The sequence below is a fragment of the Bactrocera oleae genome, chromosome 4 (genome assembly GCF_042242935.1).
Source record: "Bactrocera oleae isolate idBacOlea1 chromosome 4, idBacOlea1, whole genome shotgun sequence".
NCBI classification, from domain to species: Eukaryota; Metazoa; Arthropoda; class Insecta; order Diptera; family Tephritidae; genus Bactrocera; species Bactrocera oleae.
In genome coordinates, this window is record NC_091538.1 from 60,527,852 (window position 1) to 60,547,919 (window position 20,068).

Consider the following 20,068-nt stretch of genomic DNA (forward strand, 5'->3'; position numbering starts at 1 on the left):
AAGTATTTATATTTGGTATATGAGGGCTAGGGTAACTATTGAGACGATTTGACTCATTTTTAATAAAAGAACACATTATTAACGTGGAAAGAAGCTCTCTGTATGTATATGTATACCGCAGATTGATCGATATTTTCGGTATAAAGTCAGACATAGGTACTGAGGTTCACATATTCGATATATGAGGCTTGAAAATGTATGCTCCGATTTCGACTATGGTATATGGAAAGTATGTCTTGTTGCAGCCAGATTTCGATATTGCTGGAGTAGTTCCTGAGATTTAAAATCTAGCGTCTTATGCAGCCTTTCCTTTATCGCTTTCCAGTTATCGCTCTTTTAATAGCTTTCAACATAACCGTTATATGGGGAATGGGCGTGTTTATCATCCCAATTCATCCATTATCACAGAATATGAGGAAATGCTGAAAGGACTTGTCCTAAGCAAATTTGGTTGATTTGGCTTAAGTGGGTTGTGAGATATATAAGTTAATTCCGTTAAGACAAGGAGCGACTCCCACTTTTTAAAAACTTTTAAACCACAGATGCAATAATTTTGCGTCGTAAAACATTTTACCTTTTAAGGTACTTCAATTTTAATTATAAATAAATTTAGGGTTGCACAGATATCTCCAATAATATTCCAATAGTTATGTGTTCTGACCATCATTTGCGTCAGATATTTTTATTAACAGCATATTGTGTGTATTATCGGAGTAAAATGTGCCTAAATGTAGGCAATACATTTCAAAAATAAAAAATGTTTCCTACATTTAGGATCAGTATGAACGAGTTGGATGATAGAAGTAGAAAAGGTCACAATTTTAGGACTCAAATCTTAATATAAAGTTAATATTAATTAGTCTCGAACTCTTCAGGCAGTAGAAATGCTAATATTTTCTCATATCAACACTTTATACCCTTTTTAAAATTATGCTGACTTCTTTTTTAAACAGTACGCTGTTAAAGTCTACCTATGGCAGCTTTAAACACATAATTATAAAAAATGTATTTACCTTTAACTTTTAACCGAACTTTAAAAACAAATTTTATATTTAAATTATAAACTGATTTAACTATTTATGAGACTGAAATAACACAACTTGATAATTTACAATATCATATAAGAAAACAAAAAACAAACTACATAATTTAAATAGGTTTAAAAGATGGAAAAAATAGTTGCCACTTTCCTGCTGGAAACAGTGAAAAAATATATACATTTCTTTAAAAGATTTTGCGTGCGTATGTGTGCAGAGGCACATTGCAGAGATGCTTATTTTCAAATGTCAGCAACAAGCCAAAAAGAAGCAGAGCTCTCTGTGCCAATAACAAATATTTGGTTTATTTATATATATATATATATATATTTTTTTTTTTTTTTGGTCTAAAAGTGGTTAACAGCTGCAACTCTTGCTATAACACGATGTTTGCTTTGGCATTTCGCACATGCCAAACATACTGACCGCTTTACCGTGGTTGCCACAGTTCAGTTCACTTTAGAGCTGCTTCTGTGCAAAATCAACTTGAATTTTATGAAGAAAAATAAATAAATAGTTGGCGTAAAAACACATTCGTTTGACAAAAATAGCTTATTTAACAATTGAACCGGTTCATTAACCATAGCTACGAGATCGATACAGTTCATTCAATGACATTAAAAATAACTCTAATCAGAGTGCAATGGTTTATTATCTTTGATTTGAAATATTTCTTGTTCATTGTTGTTAATGCTGGAAAAGTGACAACAAACACTAAATGTTTGGCGTGTAAATATTTTTGTTTTGTTAGTTAAGTTTGAAGGTGGCTGATTAAGTTAATTTTGACCCCAGTTACCAAGCACTATATATTTACAGCAATCGAACCTGTTCTGGGTATAAAAATTGCCACGGAGGAGACTCTATAAAGAATTTATAAGTATATAATTGATCAGCGTGACGAGCTGAGTCTATTTAGCCATGCCGGTTCTTCTATCTATACGCGAACTAGTTCCTCAGTTTTTGAGATATCTATCGGAAATTTTGCACCTATCCTTATCTCCACAAAAAGCTGCTCATTTGTCGGAATCGTCGATATGGGACAGCATATATATATGTATATATGTAGCTGCCATACAAACTGAAAGATCGGAATTAAGTGCTTGTATTGAACCCTTTTTTTATACAAGGTATCTTTACGAAATTTTACATGGATTATTATCCATAATAACGGTACCATTTTCGAAGAAACTGTTCAGATCGGACTACTAGAACATATAGCTGTCATATAAACAGGCTCATCAAAATCAAGATTAAGATCTTTTTATACCCTTTTATGCTATAAGAAATGCACCCGTGAAGGGTATTATAGCTTCGGTGCAGCTGAAGTTGCCTTTTTTTTTGTTTCTATACATTTATATTATATAAATAGAATATATTTTTTCAGTTCTTTTAACTTTACCTTCCTCTTCTACCAAGAACCAGTACACCTTTATTATGGTGTTATAAAAAATTCCACTTCAGTATCGAATTGCCAAAAATCAAAACTAGGTTACATTGTGGCTAAAGCCGTTACAGCTACATTTGTCTAGCCTAGCGTCTATATGTGCACTGCTATGCCGTTAGTTTAGCTTTAGGCAGCATTATTGCTATTTATGACGTGGCATTGCAACTGGCGGCAGCAGCCGCATTTATCGGTCAAAGCTTGCAATGGCGTGCAAAGCAGTACAAATATTAGTAATTGCAACTACAGTGAATATGCATACATACATACAACCGTTTCACCATCAAATGATCATATTTAGTTGCTAAGCGAATACGGAAACCTACACAGCTATACATGTAAATGTATGCTTGGAGGCATTGAGGCACATTATGACTAGTACAAATAAAGGCAACTCATACTTCGGCCCACCAATATTGATTTATTTGCAAATGCATGTAGGTGTGTGGGTTTGTAGATAAGTGCTATTGGAAAAGTCGTTAGTATCGATAACTAAGAGTGGCTTTCAGAACACTAGCTGAAATTTTTTACCTTTTCCGCACTAGTATTTTTATATATGTACATATTGTATATGAAATTTATTTGATTTATTTGCTGAATTTGCTAAATTTTTGTTAAATCTTTTGGTATAACAAATATTGCTTATGTATAATAGCTTTTAATAAAAAAGTAGAATCAAGTCAAAATAGCTTCATTTTATTATATTAATCCTCTAGTAGTTAAGTTTTAACTAGTTATGTAATTAGTCCGTAAATAAAGAAAAACTAGTTGTAATATTTTGCATATTTTCGAAACTAAACCAAAATTATATTTCACCCTACAAAGATATCACAAATGTACATAGGCATACATGCATACGTTAATGTGCTTATTAAGCTGCCCGCTGGTTACACTGTTTCACCGTAACGTTATGGTCGTAATTTGCAAATATTTGCCAAATGATCTTCATGCTTGCCACTGCTGATTGCTAAGCTGCACAGTTCGGTGCTGACGTTCAATGCTTTGGGTTTCGGTCAGCCAATTTGCGTTGACAATCTACACTATACATATACATACCACATACACATGCATATGTATATACATACAAAATTGTAGTAATGTAGAGCTTTGCCATAAGCAAAATATTGCAATTGCAGCTGCTGCTGAGTCTTACCAATGCTGCTTGTTCGCAATATCAGTGATGCATTACAATTCAGACTTTGGGCTATATATGTCTTACAGTCCCCGCTTGCCTCGCTCGGCGCTTACAACGTGGATTATTCATGTGTTGCATTGGCGCATAGCTTGAATTGTGTTCTACCCGAAATGGATATTTATAATATGGTAATTTAATTCGTACTTTGGTTGGCATTTTTCACCGATTTGTATTAAAATGCGAACATTTTGGCCAAATATGGCATTTACATAACGATCACATGAGTTAGTCATTTAGGCAAATGGGAAGTACGCATAAAATAATTTTGAATAAATAAACTATATATATTAAATTGCAGGCGTTGCTTTAGAAGACTGTAGAGTTTATTGTATTCTTTTAATAAATGCAGTTTAAACTTTTGAGTTTGTATACAAGGCAAGACATGACAGTCTAATAGGACCAAAATAGCGTATATTAGTTGTCTTCGATTCGACAAACCTTTGAGTATAACGAAATAAACAAACTATACGAGCTAGCAGCACTTATAGTTAAAACAGGTTAAGAGCTTACTTTTTCTATAAAAATATATTATATATATTTTAATTCAAGTCCTAGATTATTAAAATAAATAAATGCCCTTTGTCCAATAGCAAGCTTTGCGTTGTAATTGTTGACAGATATTTGACATTTGATCCATTTATAATAATAAAAATAGTCTAAAATTTTTAAAATCAAGCTTAAAAGCTTTGGAAAAGGCAATGATACCTCTGGAACTCTTTTATTATTGTATCGACTTGAATTCACTAACTTTGTTGATATCGAACGAATCGAAATAGTGATTTGAAGGTGGCTCTTATGTAAAAATTAACCGACAGAGCTCATTGTTTGTATAAGTAGATTTTCATATGGTTTTCTTCTTAAAAACATATTATTCATCTTTATATTAATATATTAAATATAATTGTTACTAGAATATTTCTGCTAAGCCGAAAAAACATCGCAAACTGTTCATCCCGCGTAAACAAGTTAAATAAGAACGAACAAAAAATTTGCTTATTAATTATTTCTATATAGAAATATGCGCTTTTCACTGAATAATCATAAAAATATTATGAAATTAAGAATATCGAGAACTCATAGTAAACATTTTTCACGTTATTTCTGCATTTAATAGCCTTCATTATCTCATCATTGCGAATTATTCTCAGCACTGTTTCACTACTAGCCCTCAAACCATTAAAAGACGAATCAGTTACTATTCTGTTTACCATAATTAAGTAATGAGAATTAAATTGGTGCTTTATGGGATGACAAAAAGCTTTGAAAATACGATAGTTTTGTGATTATAAAGCTATAAAAAATATATATATATAATAATATAGTCAAATTTAGGGGCTTAAAATAAAAGGGTTAAAACATCCCATTCCACCAACATTTTTCAATACCCAAATAACCGAAGGTACCAACTAAATACACCTAACTCTACTCTATAGTAATATATATGTGCAAAGAATTGCCTTTCTTCAAAGAACTGTACACCAATGGCATCTTTATGCGCTGAACAGGATTTAGAAAGTTTGCCACAAAGTTTGTAACTCCTACAAGAAAACATCGGTGAATAACTAAAATATATATATACAAATGATCAGCGTGACGAGCTGAGTCAATTTAACCATTCCATTCTGTCTGTGTATACGCGAACCAGTCCCACAGTCTTTGAGATACCGGTCTGAAATTTTGCACACGCATTTTCTCGCCAAGAAGCTGCTAATTTATCACAAACCTCGATATCAGATCACTATTAAATATAGCTGCCAAACAAACTGATCGTTCAGACTCAAGTCCTTGTATGAAAAGCTGTTTTATTTGACAAGATATCTTCATGAAATTTGATACGATTGATTGTTTGGGACAACGAAACAATCTTCGAAGAAATTGTTCAGATTGAATCACTATAGCATATAGCTGCCATACAAGTTGGTCGATCATAATTAAGTTTCATGTTTGGAATTTTTTGTATTTGAGAAGGTATAATACCCTTCTTGGCCTTGGTGCAAACGTTAGATGTTTTTTCTTGTTTTGTATTCTCTTAGCTATAAAAAATGTACTTATGAAAGGTATCAAAGCTTCAAAGCAAGCAAAGATCAAAATATTTCTTAAGTTAAGAAATCTAGCTTACAGCATTTCTGTAAGGAATTCTGTTGCTAACATAGGCCTTTTAGCCGTTCGTTCATTGACAAATAATGCGGGAACAATTTATAAATAATAAAATCTGTCCGCATTGCAATGCAAAAAAAGACTAACAAACATATAGACTACATATGTTGTGAAGACGATCCTTTTTTATAATTTATATACTAGTCTTCAAACTTAAAAAAAAAAAAACATTCTGAAAAAATAATAAAATTTAACAGTCGATATTTTCTTGTAAATAACCTGCCTAAAATATATTGATTTTTATATCAAATATTTTATTTATTTTTATTATTGAAAATAACAGTGATGTAATAATTAAAAGTGGAATAAATCTTTTTCCACTTTACTTATTCATTTACTTACTTACTTACTACAAAAATATCAGGTATAATATATACATTCGTATATATGACAAGCAAATTGCCCGTAACTTCTATAGATATACCTACATACATATACGTATAAACAATTTCCGTAGCAGGAAGCTAAAAAGCCAAATTACCCAGTAATTAAACAATTTTTAAGAATCAATTCAGACGTACAAACGGAAGTTCAAGTGCTAAGCTAAGTACACGGCTTGTAGAAAACAGCGCATACCTCTGCGTAATGGACGCATTTTGTTTAAAATTATTTAACACATTACAGTAAGTAGGCGAAGGGCAATGTCATTGTCACAGGCAAACACTTGCACGCATAAAGCTTAACTTTTATTAGCATAGCTTCTAAATAATAATAATAACAACAACTACGATAGTGAATGTGGGTAATACCTTACATTGTTTCTAAAAATAAAAATAAAAATATATACAACAACAACAACATAGATAAATATGTGCTGACAGCCGGCCAGCCAGCCAAGCTCCTTGTAACTCAACAGTGTACGCATGCGCGTCTTGCATACCAAACTAATCAGCGTCTGATGGCGTCATCGACAACAGCTAATAACCAACAAGCAGCAAGTAATAGCCAATAGCTACTTGTATTTCAGTGCTGATGACGCGTTGGAATTTCTACTTACTAAGTACCCCCATGTGTGTTTTTGTGCGTGTGTACTCATAGCAAGTATCCGAAATATTAAAAAGCAGAAAAAGTTGATGTCAAGCGAAAAACATAAACATTTTAGTTAATCATCGACAGCGTGAACTTCAAATTATAAACAATTTGATTTTCTTATAGCTTAGCGCGTTTGAAGGCAATACAAATTCGCTATAAAAATTCCAATGTCAGCGTGTGTACGATTATGCAAGAATGGCTAACTTTCTGATAGCGGTCATAGAAAGTGTTTGCTGCTGTGCGGTCATTCTATTTTTTTTTTTGTTTAAAATTTTTTTGTCTGATTTTTTTTTTATTGCGTTTGCCACGCCGCAATACCGCGAAAAGTGAGACTACTATCGAAACTGCGATGCTTACTTGACTTCTACGCCTCTTAACACCTCTTTACAATATTTTTAAAATGAATTTTTGCCACCAACAAACGATTTGAAAGCAAATAAATAAATGGCAATATGAATATTTGTATGTATGTATGTATGTATTTAGGTTGTGTGTGGCTGCCAAACGTGTGCACTTGCGCACAGTAGCTGTTTTCTGCTTGCACTTGCACACCTATACATGCATATGTATAATAGGGTGGATCGAAAAAGCCTGAGGGTAAAATTTGTATTTGTTTTAATATCTAGAGGCAGCAATTTTGTGGTCATTATTGGAGTTTAAAAAAAAAATCTTAAACAACAACATGCTTTAAGCGTTAAAATAAAAGTTGAGTCAAAAACCGTCACATTCGGTAATTTTTATATAAATGTATAGAGTTTAAACCAAAAATAATTTTTTCTTCTCCAAAAAAAATTTTAACTCGAAATTTACTTTAAAACCGAGTGCGTCACCTCTAGATGTTAAAAAAAAAATTATTTTTTATGCAAAAAAAAAAATTTTTTTTTCGCTCCACCCTAATGTATAATACATACAAATATACATAATAATACACACATATACCATATATGATTGTAAGCACATATTGTCGCACATTCATTGAAGGTCAATAATAGAGGTTGCTTGTCGTTGTTATCGGCCAGCGTTTGGCTCTTACCCATACACACAACCACACATACTTATCATATATCGCTATAAATATGGTAGTTATGTGCATTCAATTTTTCACATTGTTGTTGCAGTTGCTTTAAATTCCTATCAGCTAGCTGGCTATGTGGCTGCTACTTGTCAATATGTGAATGACCACAATGACCACAATGACGGCTATTGAACTTTATTCATATTTGTTGTTATTAGTGTTGTTATGAAGTTATTATCACATGTATACCGTGTGGGAAAAACAAAGCGAACAATTTTTGATATATTTCTAATATAAAAGTTTAACACTTTTGTAAAAAAGCAAAAAAGTAGCAAACTAATCTCAAACTAGTCCCTTATCGGTTACTTATATGCATATTATAAATCACTTAAAAAGCTTTTAACGTCCGTTTGCTAAAATTTTTTTTTTGGAAAATGATATATTATATTATATACCAGCTTCTATCCGCTATCAGCATTTACCATAATTGATTCTTACTTCGCCTAACGGTTTAGATTTTTAAAAAATCATACAAATGTTTTTTAATTACTTTTATATAAATATTTTGTCTTCAAATCATATTATTATTTTTAAAGTACTAGTAAAAAAATCAGTTTCAGAGTAAGTAGTTAGTAAACTTTTCTCTTAATCATTTTTTTAGGTTGTTTAAAAATTGGTTTCAAGAGAAGCAGCTGAAGATTAATTTATCTAATTAGGCGTTGCTAACCAATTTCTTAGTTATATAAGATAGATAATAGTAAAAAAATCGGTTTGCAAAAAAATCAACCTGAAATAATTAATTATAACACAGTTTTGCTATTTAAAGATAAAAAAATTGTAATATTTAAAAATTACGTATATTGACAAAATTTTTCCATTTAAAATATATAAAGAAATAAAAAAATATTAATATTTACAAATTAATAACATAGTAATTGTTTTATTATTTAAAACTTATAAAATAAAAATAAAATTTATAAAAATTCTTAAAATTTATTTACATAAAAATTAGTGATAAAAAAAATATAAAGATTTTTAAAATTTATTATTTTAAAAATTGTTTTATTATTTAAAATATATAACAAAAAAAATATATTTATAAACTACTAATATAACAATTATTTGATTATTTAAAATAAATAAAAAAGTAGAGAAAATGTTCTAAAGATATTTAATAATCATATACAATATATAAAAATTATTGTATTATTTATATTATAAAAAATAAGATTAATAAAAAAATATTTTAAAACTATTATCGTAAATATTATATTAGCTTTTTATTTCAAATGTAAAAAAAAATGTTAAAATATTATACAAAAATAAAAAAAGGAATTGTTAATTATTTTTAATTTAAAAACTAATTTTAAAGTTTATTGCTCAGTGCAAAATAGTAAAAAATTAACACTACAGGCGTACAATCATTCCTACATGGTTAGCTTACGTTAATATGTCACACACGGCGTATACGTAACGAATTTCCATTAAACTCTTTAACGGTCACTTTTTGGAGTATTTGTTAATTGCTTTTAATTGCAGTATTTAAGCAATTTGCTACTATATACTATATATTAATTAGTTATTATAAATTAATTAGTAGATATATTTTTTGCTTTTCCGTTTCTATGTTGGTACCAGCTCACTGTTAGTGCTAATTGTTTAATTTTTTTCGCTGATTTGTGCAATCATTTGCAATAGAGGAGGCACAAAGGGTTTTCAAATACGCGTAAAATTAATTAAAATATTAAAAAGTATTTTAGAAGATAGGAGTTATATACATTCATTGTACCAAGAGACAAAAAAAATTTCAGAAACGTGTATAAATCATAAGGCTATGCACATACCAGAGTTTTGCCAAAGAAATATCATTAAAATTGTTGAAATCTTTTGAAGTTTGAACCCACAATACACTGTTTGTTAGTCAAACATTCAAATCACTTTGCTACACACTTAAAAAAATTATTATATATATATGTACTTATATGTATGTATGTATATATATAGAATACTATTTCGTAAAACAGCCAAAAGTCAGCATCTAACGGCGACTAGACGGCCCAAAATGGCTCACTTTAACGCGCGCAATTAACCTTAGGCAAGCAGCAGTCAATCAGCGTGGCTCCAAGCCCACATTTACATATGTATATGTAGATATGTAAATATTTATACATACATACAAACATATATGCAAATATACAAGCAAAAGAGCGTGTCGTCCCAGTTTGCGAATATTTATTACTTTTTTTTTTTTTGGTTTAATAATGTCTTCTGGCTGGTGTCTTGTGATCAAAGGGTGCGTATTAGGTGACATTTATGGCATGAAAACTGGTTTCATATACGTTTAGGTTTTCGCACACTGCTGTTTTTATGAATTATTACACATGTTTATTTTTTTTTTGGAAATTTTCATTAATTTGTTTTACTAAAATTTGTATCGTTGTTTGGTTATATTAAAATTTAAGTTATGTTGGGGAAAATCCAAATTAGCCGCAATATTGTGAGGCAAACAAAAGTATGGTATATAACTGCACAATTATGAAAAAGTATAGTCCAAAATCGAAAAAAGTTATTCGAGTCATTAGGAAATCAGATAATACAAATATGTGTTCACTAGGGTGGGTCAAAAAACGAATATTTTTTTCTTTGGTCCCCTGAAAAATATGTTCTTAGACACCTTTACGAAAATCTCTCCAAGTATGAGCTATTAAGTGTAACAGGAAGGTTCTCCGGCTTTTGTAGAGCGGTAAATTTCCTACCAAATCGATAAAACGAGATATTTTTTCAAGTACTAAAAAATAGTCGAGTTTTTAACCCACCCCAATGTACACACTTTGAGTGCACAGTATTTTCACTTTTTACTGTTGGTAATTAAATATCCAATCTCATATTTTTTTTAGTAACAAATAAACAGAATAAAATTTTTGCACTTCATAACCTCAAAAAATCAGTTATTTTATCAATTAATTGTCAATCCATTGAATTTAAACATTTTAGAGGCTAGAGCCAATGCTGCGGCAGTACTGAAGGTCACTAAATTTGGATATTCCGAAGAAGTTTGAAGAGCAACGCAGCTTAATTAACTTTTTTATCCAATTTGGCTTACCAGGGTCTAACAGAGTCAATAATAATGACTTACAATTTTTTAATTTTTTTTTATTTCAAATCAAATTTCTTATTCTTAACACCCTAGACACTGTAAAATGTATTAATTTTAAATATTTCGTTTTCTTCCATTACAGCCATCATCACGTCCTGAGTCCGATTTCACTTTAGATCTACCACGTGCTGAGCAGCTACGCATCAAAATGGAAAAGGAAAAGAAATTCCGCCAAAGATGTCGCTACATTACAACGTTTTTGAGTCTGGTCTTCTTCTTGCTCACCGTTATGGTGGTCAGTTTGGTGTTGACGCGCGGCAAGCGTATGTTCGGCAGCATGATTTAAGACAAAAGCGCAGAAAATTAAAAAATTTCAGAAAAAAAAAATTTTATCATATTAGTTAAAGAAGGAATAGATATGGTGAGAGATAGATGGGAGACCAAATAAAAAACAAACGCAACAAGTAAAAGACATTAAAATGACAAACCAAAATTGCGTAAAAGTCAACTTGAGACTATAAAACAATTTACATATGACTTTTGACCATGTTTTATTAAATTTTTTTTTTTGTTCAAAATTTTGTTTATGCCAACTTTTATTAAATCTGATAGGTTAGTTAGCACTTTTTTTGAAATTTATATTGAAAACAGTTAAGACTTTAATCTTGTTTATTTGTAAAATATTTTTAATTAGTTTTTGTTTTAGAATGGTATTTTCAGTGTATTTTGAGTTTGTGCTCATGTCAGCTTTTTTCGCAAATTTGTACTAAGAAAATCGTAGTTTTGTGTGAAAAAAAGTTAGAAAATACTGGAAATCATGAAAGAAATGTCTCTTTTTTAAGCCTGTTAACCTTGTAATAAATATGTAAATATTTGTAGCTTTTAAGTTTAATCTGCTTGACTTTATTTAATTTTATAATTTTTGGTTTGCATTCCTTATATTTTTCATTTTTTTGTTTTTGCTATATCTTTAAAAAAAAATTAAATATAAACAAAAAAAAAACATGTTCAATACAAAAAATTATATATATATTTAGTTAATTATATATGTATACGTATACTATAAGCAACTAAATTTAATGTTATGGAGTCGAACAAAAACTTAAAAATAATTAAATACAAAACAGAAACATTAAATATAAAATATTAATAAAAAATATGATTATGAAAAATGTTGAATAAGTTAACTATATAGAAAATAAAAAAGGAATAAAATTTAAAAAAAAATAAAAAAATATATATGTATGTATTTGTTATCTTAAATGAGCATTAACACAATGTCGTCACAGAGAAAATAAATATATATAAATTTATGCTATACTAGTTATACTATATAGTATATAAAAAAATAGAAATCAGTGATTTTTTAAGAAAAGTTTTAAATTGAAATAAAATCGAATACATACCTTTGCTGCATGCAAACTTATTACAAATATACGAAAGCATGCAAAATATCGTTATTATTTACAATTAAATAATACATTAAAATTTAGTAATTAAATTTAAAAAAAATATATATTATATTATATAGTACCAATATATGTACATATATAAAATAATTATTTTTTAGTATTAAAACACACATACATGCATACATACCGCAAATATGAAATTAATTCAAAAATTGAAAATACAAATCGACATCAAAATGTTAACAAACATACTTAAATGAAACCTTAAAATATGTAATATGTACATATGTTGATCAAATTTTTATGAATTTCCTTTATTTTCTTAAACGAAATGCATGTGTGGCAGCAGTATTGTTAATAAATTATTCTCTATGTGATGCTAGTTGTTAGGCTGTACAATAGTTGCGTTTTTGTTTGCCTTGTACGCGATTAAGTGAACGCTTACACACGCGTAATATAAGCTCGCTTCAATAATAAAATATCTTTAATATAATTTCCATATGTAAATACATAAATGCATATACATGCATGCATAAATAAATAAATAAATAACAATTTATACATGTACATACTCAAAAACTAATGAAATGTCTTATAAATAGTTTTGCTATTATATTATTTACTGTGTATATATACTTACATATGTATATTAGTTGTCGTTCTTTTGGCAAGTCGCAAGAGCTATGCAAATGTAAATTTGCCCGCATTAAAAAAACATTTAGTTTTCATATAAGTATACTATATACATAGTTAAAAAGTCTAGACCATAAATAATTAAACAATATTAAAATTTAATAATCTACAATTAAAACGTTGTTTTATTTGAAATAATGGTATTTTAAAATATCTTAAGGTGGGTTGAAGGGCTAAATTGGACGTTATTGATATTTTCAACGGCGCTCAGGAAATTTCAAAAATAAGTCGAATTTTTTAAAAATTACAATTTGCCTTTGAAAAATTATATAATTTAAAAAAAATGAAAATAAAAACGCATATAAAAAATTTGTTTAAAAAAACCCTACCACAGGCTGCGTGGTAAATATATGCTAATTTCATATTTACTAAAAATTTCTATTAGTCAGTCCTTGGATTAATATTTCTCTTTATTATTTTATTCAAAATATTCCTTAAATCTCAAATACAAAAGTTTTTTTTTAATAAAAAAAACCGAACAAAGGCTGCGTGGTAAATGTATGCGTATTTCCAACTCAATAACTGCAAAACAATTGCATACATGACGGCGTTAGTAAAGGTAAACAAAAGTCAGCTGTCACGGTGTAGCCACCAATGGTGACCATAATAGTTATGGAATATCATTCATGCTTATAATAACAAAAATATTAAAAAATAAAAATTATTTTGAAAAGTTTAAAAACATCAAACTAATATTTAAAAAATAACAAAAAATGTCAGAGTTATAAAAAACACAGCAACATTGTGTACTGTCAAGCCTAACAAATTCATCAAATGCACAATGCTATACAACATCTGGCCACACTATTTTCGACATAAAAACATTCAATTCACTGCAGGCGAGTATGTTGTGTGATCTGTGCAATTTTGTTGGGTAAATAAACAATCAATTAAATAATTCTCAAATGTAGCAATAAAAGTCAACTTTTTTCAGATGCATAGAATGGCTAAACTGAAATTAATGGATAGTTGCACACTACTGATTCTCTGCTTATATTTGCTAACAGTAAACGTCTCTGCCGGGAATCAAACATTGAAGAAAGATTTGCATGATGATAAGCTATTTGTGGATGAAGTAATCAAACCTCCCAAAAATGAATTGCGTCGTGTTGTTAGCGATAAGAGCCTTATAAAAGAATCGGTAGAAGCACATGAACATGAACAAATAACAACAACGAAAAATGAAAAACAAAGCGTTACGGTAGAAAAGCAACAAAAACTGTCATCTGTGCCACAGGCTGAGCCAACGATATCACCTAAAGAGCGTTTTAGTCACGTAGTTGAAGAAACGAAATTCAAAACCAAAGATATCAATATCGATTATGAAGATGATGATTTGCCCGGTTCATATATAACCGGATTCTATATATTTATTGGCCTTAGTATGTGCGCAATGCTCTTTATTGTTGTAAGGGTTTATAGGTAAGTACTTATTTTACTTTATAACAAACCACCCGCCAACATACGTGTTATGTATATGTCTTATATTCGTCCGAAGATTACGTTTATCGAGAGCTGAACGCAGGTATGGTGTACAAGGTGATCGCAGTACGCAGGAGCTGGTACCTCTGCCCGTTTCTATTGAAGATGATAATAGTGAGGACGAAGATCATACTCTATTCGAAGTGAATTGCCAGCAAATTCGAATATTATGAGTATGAAGTACGCCGAAATATTATTCACATAATGGAACAAAAAATTCGTTTGGATACAATCCTATAGACTGCTCTGTTCTGTTAATCAATTTTATTTATTATGTTTTTGAGATCTTTGTATAATAAGTTAGATTTGGGGAGCATATAGTACTCTCCATTTTCCGTGGTATATGATAACTCTCTACTCGAAACAAATTTGTGATACTAATAAAATATTTATGAATGTACATATGTACTTGAAGAAGATCCAGCTATAAGTGGCCCTAAAAGCAAATGCGTTATTTGGTTAGTTAAAGCTTTTAGCTTATACCTACACATTTTTAAATTTTATAACGGGTTTTGTGATTTCCAATATTAAAAAATGTTAAAAAAGTATTCCTTTTAAATTAACCACAAATTCCCTTTTTCGTGACGATACACCTAAAATAATATTTCACAAAAGTATAATTGCGCAACATTGGTAGCAACGTATTGCCTTGCCACATCACATACGTCAGTGATTTGATTATATTTCATGTATAGTCTGCTTTTTCGAATAAATATTTTTTCTTTAAATTCTATTAAAGTCAAGAATATATATAAATTTGTGGAGTATAATTTAAACGTAATATGTAATCAATACCTATAACAATTATTTATTGCTACGAAAAGTAGCGAAAAAGTATGGCAGCTCACAAAAGCATTCCAGTGCATGGAAGCAATTCAGTGCTGTCCCATTTAAGAAAAGCTAAACATTAAAAAATGATAATTTCTATTAGTTAAAGTTGCTAGAAGTGAGCTGTTGTATTTTGAATAACATACATAATTTAAAATTGTTTTATAAGTGTAAGTGATTATAAATAAATAAGAAATATCTATCATATTGTTTTGTTGTTTCATGTAATGAATATGCCCCAAACAAGAATTTACTGTATTTTGATTTTGGTGATCGTGTGTCGTGTGTCATCGTTTTTTGGAAGACATAAGAAGTCATTTAATTTTTGTATACAAAGAGAACTATGCGTGAATTATTAACAATACAAATTTGTAAAATATTGAGAATAAATCTACAAAACTAAATTAATAGTGTTAAAGGTAATAAATAAACTCGTAAAATATATAAGAAACGTGCAATGTGAGATTACTCGAGAAAAAATCCATTTTTGTTGGTGCTCGTTTGTGCATGTAAGCTTCGTGTGTATGTATATATCTAGCTGTTTTCATGATTTTCAGTAAATTTTAATAGATTGGCATAAATTGTGAAGTAAGCAAAAGTTTTAGAGGAGAAAATGTGATATTGAGCAATCTAAAAAAAAGTTTATGAAGCCAAGCAACTGCACCGAGGTCACAAAATTGTTGACCCCAGCAAAAGTTGCGAACCTTTTATAAATTAAATAAGAAAAAAATTAAAACCAATTTGATGCGAAGAGTGCTGTTGAAAATCATTTTGTTTCTCTTTCTTATCATATTACTTCCTCATTCCATTCGGAGTTATATGATATGTGTGTGCGCAAGTGAGGAAACTATACTGGTATCAGGTAGCGTTAATTAAATTGGAAAGTTGGAAGGCTGTTGCCATATGTTTTTGTGTACACCACAAAGAAGGAAAATCAATCTTTTTCTGCAAAAATAAAACAGTTTTTAAATGTGTAATAACTTGTAGAGCTAATGAATATAATAAATTATTAATATACATTAATTCGCTACTAATATTTCAAGCCCATCTTAAAAATAATGGTAACAGTTAACAAGATGTATTCCACGTATATATTGAATTTTACGTGCTACGATATATTCTTTCACTACACTTTATTTTTAAATGCCTGAAACAACAATTGGTTGCATTTTTGTGTTTTAAATAGTATCCTATATTAATTCAGCTAAAAATGCTTAAGCCTACAAATTTCCCCTAGTTCTTCTTACATGCTACAAAAAACACAAATTTAAACAAAGAGTAGTTTATTGGAAGAATAGGGAAAACGACTTTAACATGGCATTTTCAATGACCTTAAAATACGAACAGTATTTTAAATCATATCACCCAATTTTGATTTAATATAATTTCCTTATATTTTTATGCAGAGATTTTCCATCATAAATTCATTAAAAATAAAGCGTAATAAAGCCCCAAAAAGACAAGTGCACGAGCAACAACCAGCAACGTTAACGTCCCAAACTGCGACTTCTCCACGCAACGCTTCTTGCGCATTTGCACCCGTAGCCAAGAAAATGCAGCGTCCCAATGCGGTAGTGAAGCCAACAAGTCTCGATGATATATGGAATGAATTGGAAGATGGTATTAAGCAAGTGTTTCAACCAGAAAAGTCGAATCTATCGACTGATCGTTATATGCACCTGTACACATTTGTTTATAACTATTGTACAAGCGTGAATACTGTGCAACGTTCCATGGTCCGTGCAGGTGGCGCACAACTCGTTGGCAAAAAATTATATGACCGTCTAAAGGAGTTCCTTAAAAATTATTTAACTAGATTACAGAAAGCCTTTGAATATATTCAGGGTGAAGAAATTAGGCTGACGCACTACACCAAGCAGTGGGAATCATATCAATTCTCAAGTAAAGTGCTCAACGGTATTTGCAGTTATTTAAATCGACACTGGGTGAAGCGAGAATGCGAGGAGGGTCAAAAAGGTATATATGACGTATATCGGCTTGCATTGGTTACGTGGAAAGAAAATTTATTTGAAAATCTTAATGAATCCGTTACAAATGCAGTATTACGTTCCATTGAAGAAGAACGTAATTCTCAAACTATAAATCGCCACCTCATCAAGAGTGTCATAAATTCTTATGTGGAATTAGGCTTTAATGAAGAAGATACAGATTCGGATAATTCCAAGAAATTATCTGTTTATAGAGAACACTTTGAGAATAAATTCATACTAAAAACTGCTGAGTTTTATAAAAAGGAATCGGAAGTGTATCTGAATAACTCTTCAGTATCTGATTATTTAAAGCACGTTGAAGATCGCCTCGACGAAGAAAGCAAACGAGTGAATCGTGACGAGTTTTCATATTTACATGAGAGTACACATAATATATTGATCAAGACGTGTGAACAGGTATTATTTAATTTGTAAATATTTGTTGTGTATCCATTAATAACAAGTGAATTTTTTTTTATTATCATATTTCTCCACAGGCTTTGATTGAGAAGCATTTAGTTAGGTTGCGCGCTGAATTTCAGAAATTTCTTAACGATGATAAGAATGATGACTTGAAACGCATGTACAGTTTAGTAGCACGTAATCCCGAAAATTTAACCGATCTAAAACTATTACTTGGGGAGCACATATTAGAACAAGGTACTGAGGCCATAAAGAAAGCCGGCGCCGAAGCAGCAAACGATCCGAAGTTGTATGTCCAAACCATATTAGAAGTACATAAGAAATACCATGGTCTCGTAGTGATGGCCTTCAACAATGATAACGGTTTTGTGGCTGCACTTGACAAGGCATGTGAGAAATTCATCAATTTAAATGAAGTGACACAGGTGAATAGCGCCAATAAATCGCCGGAATTGCTTGCCAAATACTGCGATTTATTGCTGAAGAAATCTTCAAAGAATCCCGAAGATAAAGAGCTCGAGGACAATTTGAATCAAGTTATGGTTGTTTTCAAATATATTGAAGACAAGGACGTTTTCCAAAAGTTCTACTCAAAAATGCTTGCCAAACGTTTAGTGTATCACACATCGGCTTCAGATGATGCGGAGGCGATAATGATTTCGAAATTGAAACAAACATGTGGTTACGAATACACAATCAAATTGCAACGCATGTTCCAAGATATTGGTCTCTCCAAGGATTTGAATGCCAGCTTCAAGCAGCATTTGGTGAATGCAAGAATACCACAAGAAATTGATTTCAGCATTGAAGTATTGTCATCCGGTTCATGGCCATTTAATCAGAGTACCACATTTTTGTTGCCCTCCGAATTGGAACGTTCCGTACAGCAGTTCAATGAATTCTATGCAAATCGGCATTCTGGTCGCAAACTGAATTGGTTATATAATCTGTGCAAAGGTGATTTGGTAACCAATTGTTTCCGCAATCGGTATACATTGCAAGCAAGCACGTTTCAAATGGCTGTACTGCTGCAGTTCAACGATCAAACTAAATTCACTCTACAACAATTGCAGGAAAATACGCAAATTAGCTTAGAAAATCTAAAACAGGTAATATTTTCAAATTTCACTTGTTCCACCACATCACATTACAATATACATGTATATATATATATATATTTAACAGGTGCTGCAGATTTTGATGAAAGCCAAACTGCTTGTGTGTGCGGACGATGAGAATTCACTCAATCCCAATTCTGTGATGGAGCTATTCTTGGATTATAAAAACAAGAAGCTTCGCATTAACATCAATCAACCGCTAAAGACTGAGCTCAAAGTGGAGCAAGAAGCCGTACATAAACATATTGAAGAGGATCGTAAATTGCTCATACAGGCAGCCATTGTGCGCATCATGAAGATGCGTAAGAAGCTTAATCATACCCAGCTAATTACAGAGGTTCTCAATCAGTTGGCGTCCCGCTTCAAACCTAAGGTGCAAGTGATCAAAAAATGCATTGATATTCTAATCGAAAAGGAGTATCTAGAGCGTATGGAAGGACAAAAGGATACTTATAGTTATTTGGCTTAAATGTTTTACTCAAATCACTGAAATCAGTGCGTATACTCAATCAGCAGTTGCACAGAAACAACTCGTGCAGGGGCGTTGAGAATGATTTCATATTTTAAATTTTTAATTTTTTTTTTTGTTAAATTAGCATTTTAACCAATTTCAAACTTCACGCAACGCATGTTACATTCAAAAATAAATACGAATAAGTTAACTAATTGAACGCATGACATTTGCAATTATTGAAAAAACAATAATTCTATTTTGATTTTTCAATATTATTCCAAAAAATAAAAATCACGCTCATGTCATTCAGTTTATTTTGAAGCATTATATCTTTTTGGGCTTTCTATTTGTTTTTAATCATAACATCCATTGGATATGTAATGCAAATAATAAAATATAAAAAATTAGCAATTTCGAATTCAATTTATTGTATAGGGTGACCAGAAATTTTATTGACGTCGTCGCTTTCTGTTTTTTCGCTGCCGTTAAAAGCCTGTTCTGCATACCAGGCGAACATAACTGCATAGTAGGATGACACGAAATGTACAAATTTTTACTTCCAACAAATCTGCTTGTAGAGGGTTGAGGGAAATGTTAATGCATGATCGATGCAATGCTGCCTGTTTTTCATGATCACCTGCTACGCAACTGGGTGAATTTATGTTACCAAAAAAATAACTCTGACTCGAGAAG

At 30.6% G+C, this 20,068-nt stretch overlaps 3 protein-coding genes and 1 long non-coding RNA gene across 8 annotated transcripts in view; 3 read left to right on the forward strand and 1 right to left on the reverse strand.

Moving 5' to 3' along the window:
• The window catches only part of LOC106623039 (uncharacterized), a 155,143-nt gene extending 141,946 nt beyond the window's left edge, over nt 1–13,197 (forward strand). For both annotated transcript variants that reach the window (XM_070108421.1, XM_070108422.1), the window contains one exon: nt 11,117–13,197. In XM_070108421.1, coding sequence (XP_069964522.1) covers nt 11,117–11,320 — 204 coding nt within the window. In that variant the 3' untranslated portion in view covers nt 11,321–13,197. The remainder of the gene's footprint in view (nt 1–11,116) is intronic.
• Nucleotides 13,198–13,841: 644 nt separating this feature from the next.
• On the forward strand, nt 13,842–14,978 carry LOC106623041 (uncharacterized). Its single transcript, XM_014242408.3, has 3 exons — nt 13,842–13,953; nt 14,014–14,501; nt 14,578–14,978. The coding sequence occupies exons 2-3, from the start codon at nt 14,014–14,016 to the stop codon at nt 14,732–14,734; spliced, it is 645 nt and encodes a 214-aa protein (XP_014097883.2). The 5' UTR covers nt 13,842–13,953; the 3' UTR covers nt 14,735–14,978.
• Nucleotides 14,397–15,176, reverse strand: LOC138857033 (uncharacterized). The gene is made up of 2 exons (XR_011396025.1): nt 15,049–15,176; nt 14,397–14,997 (listed from the first exon to the last, which is right to left on the reverse strand). It is a non-coding gene; the product is annotated as an uncharacterized lncRNA (long non-coding RNA).
• Nucleotides 15,176–19,786, forward strand: Cul1 (cullin 1). 4 transcript variants are annotated; one of them, XM_070108424.1, is made up of 4 exons: nt 15,176–15,559; nt 16,796–17,797; nt 17,878–18,912; nt 18,989–19,786. In XM_070108424.1, exons 2-4 carry the CDS (start codon nt 16,943–16,945, stop codon nt 19,388–19,390), a joined length of 2,292 nt encoding a protein of 763 aa, XP_069964525.1. In that variant the 5' UTR covers nt 15,176–15,559; nt 16,796–16,942; the 3' UTR covers nt 19,391–19,786. The 4 variants fall into 4 exon arrangements, with proteins under 4 accessions (XP_069964525.1, XP_014097881.1, XP_014097882.1 ...); XM_014242406.3 differs by lacking the exon at nt 15,176–15,559 and adding an exon at nt 15,645–15,898; XM_014242407.3 differs by lacking the exon at nt 15,176–15,559 and adding an exon at nt 15,645–15,808.
• The last annotated feature ends 282 nt before the right edge of the window (nt 19,787–20,068 follow it).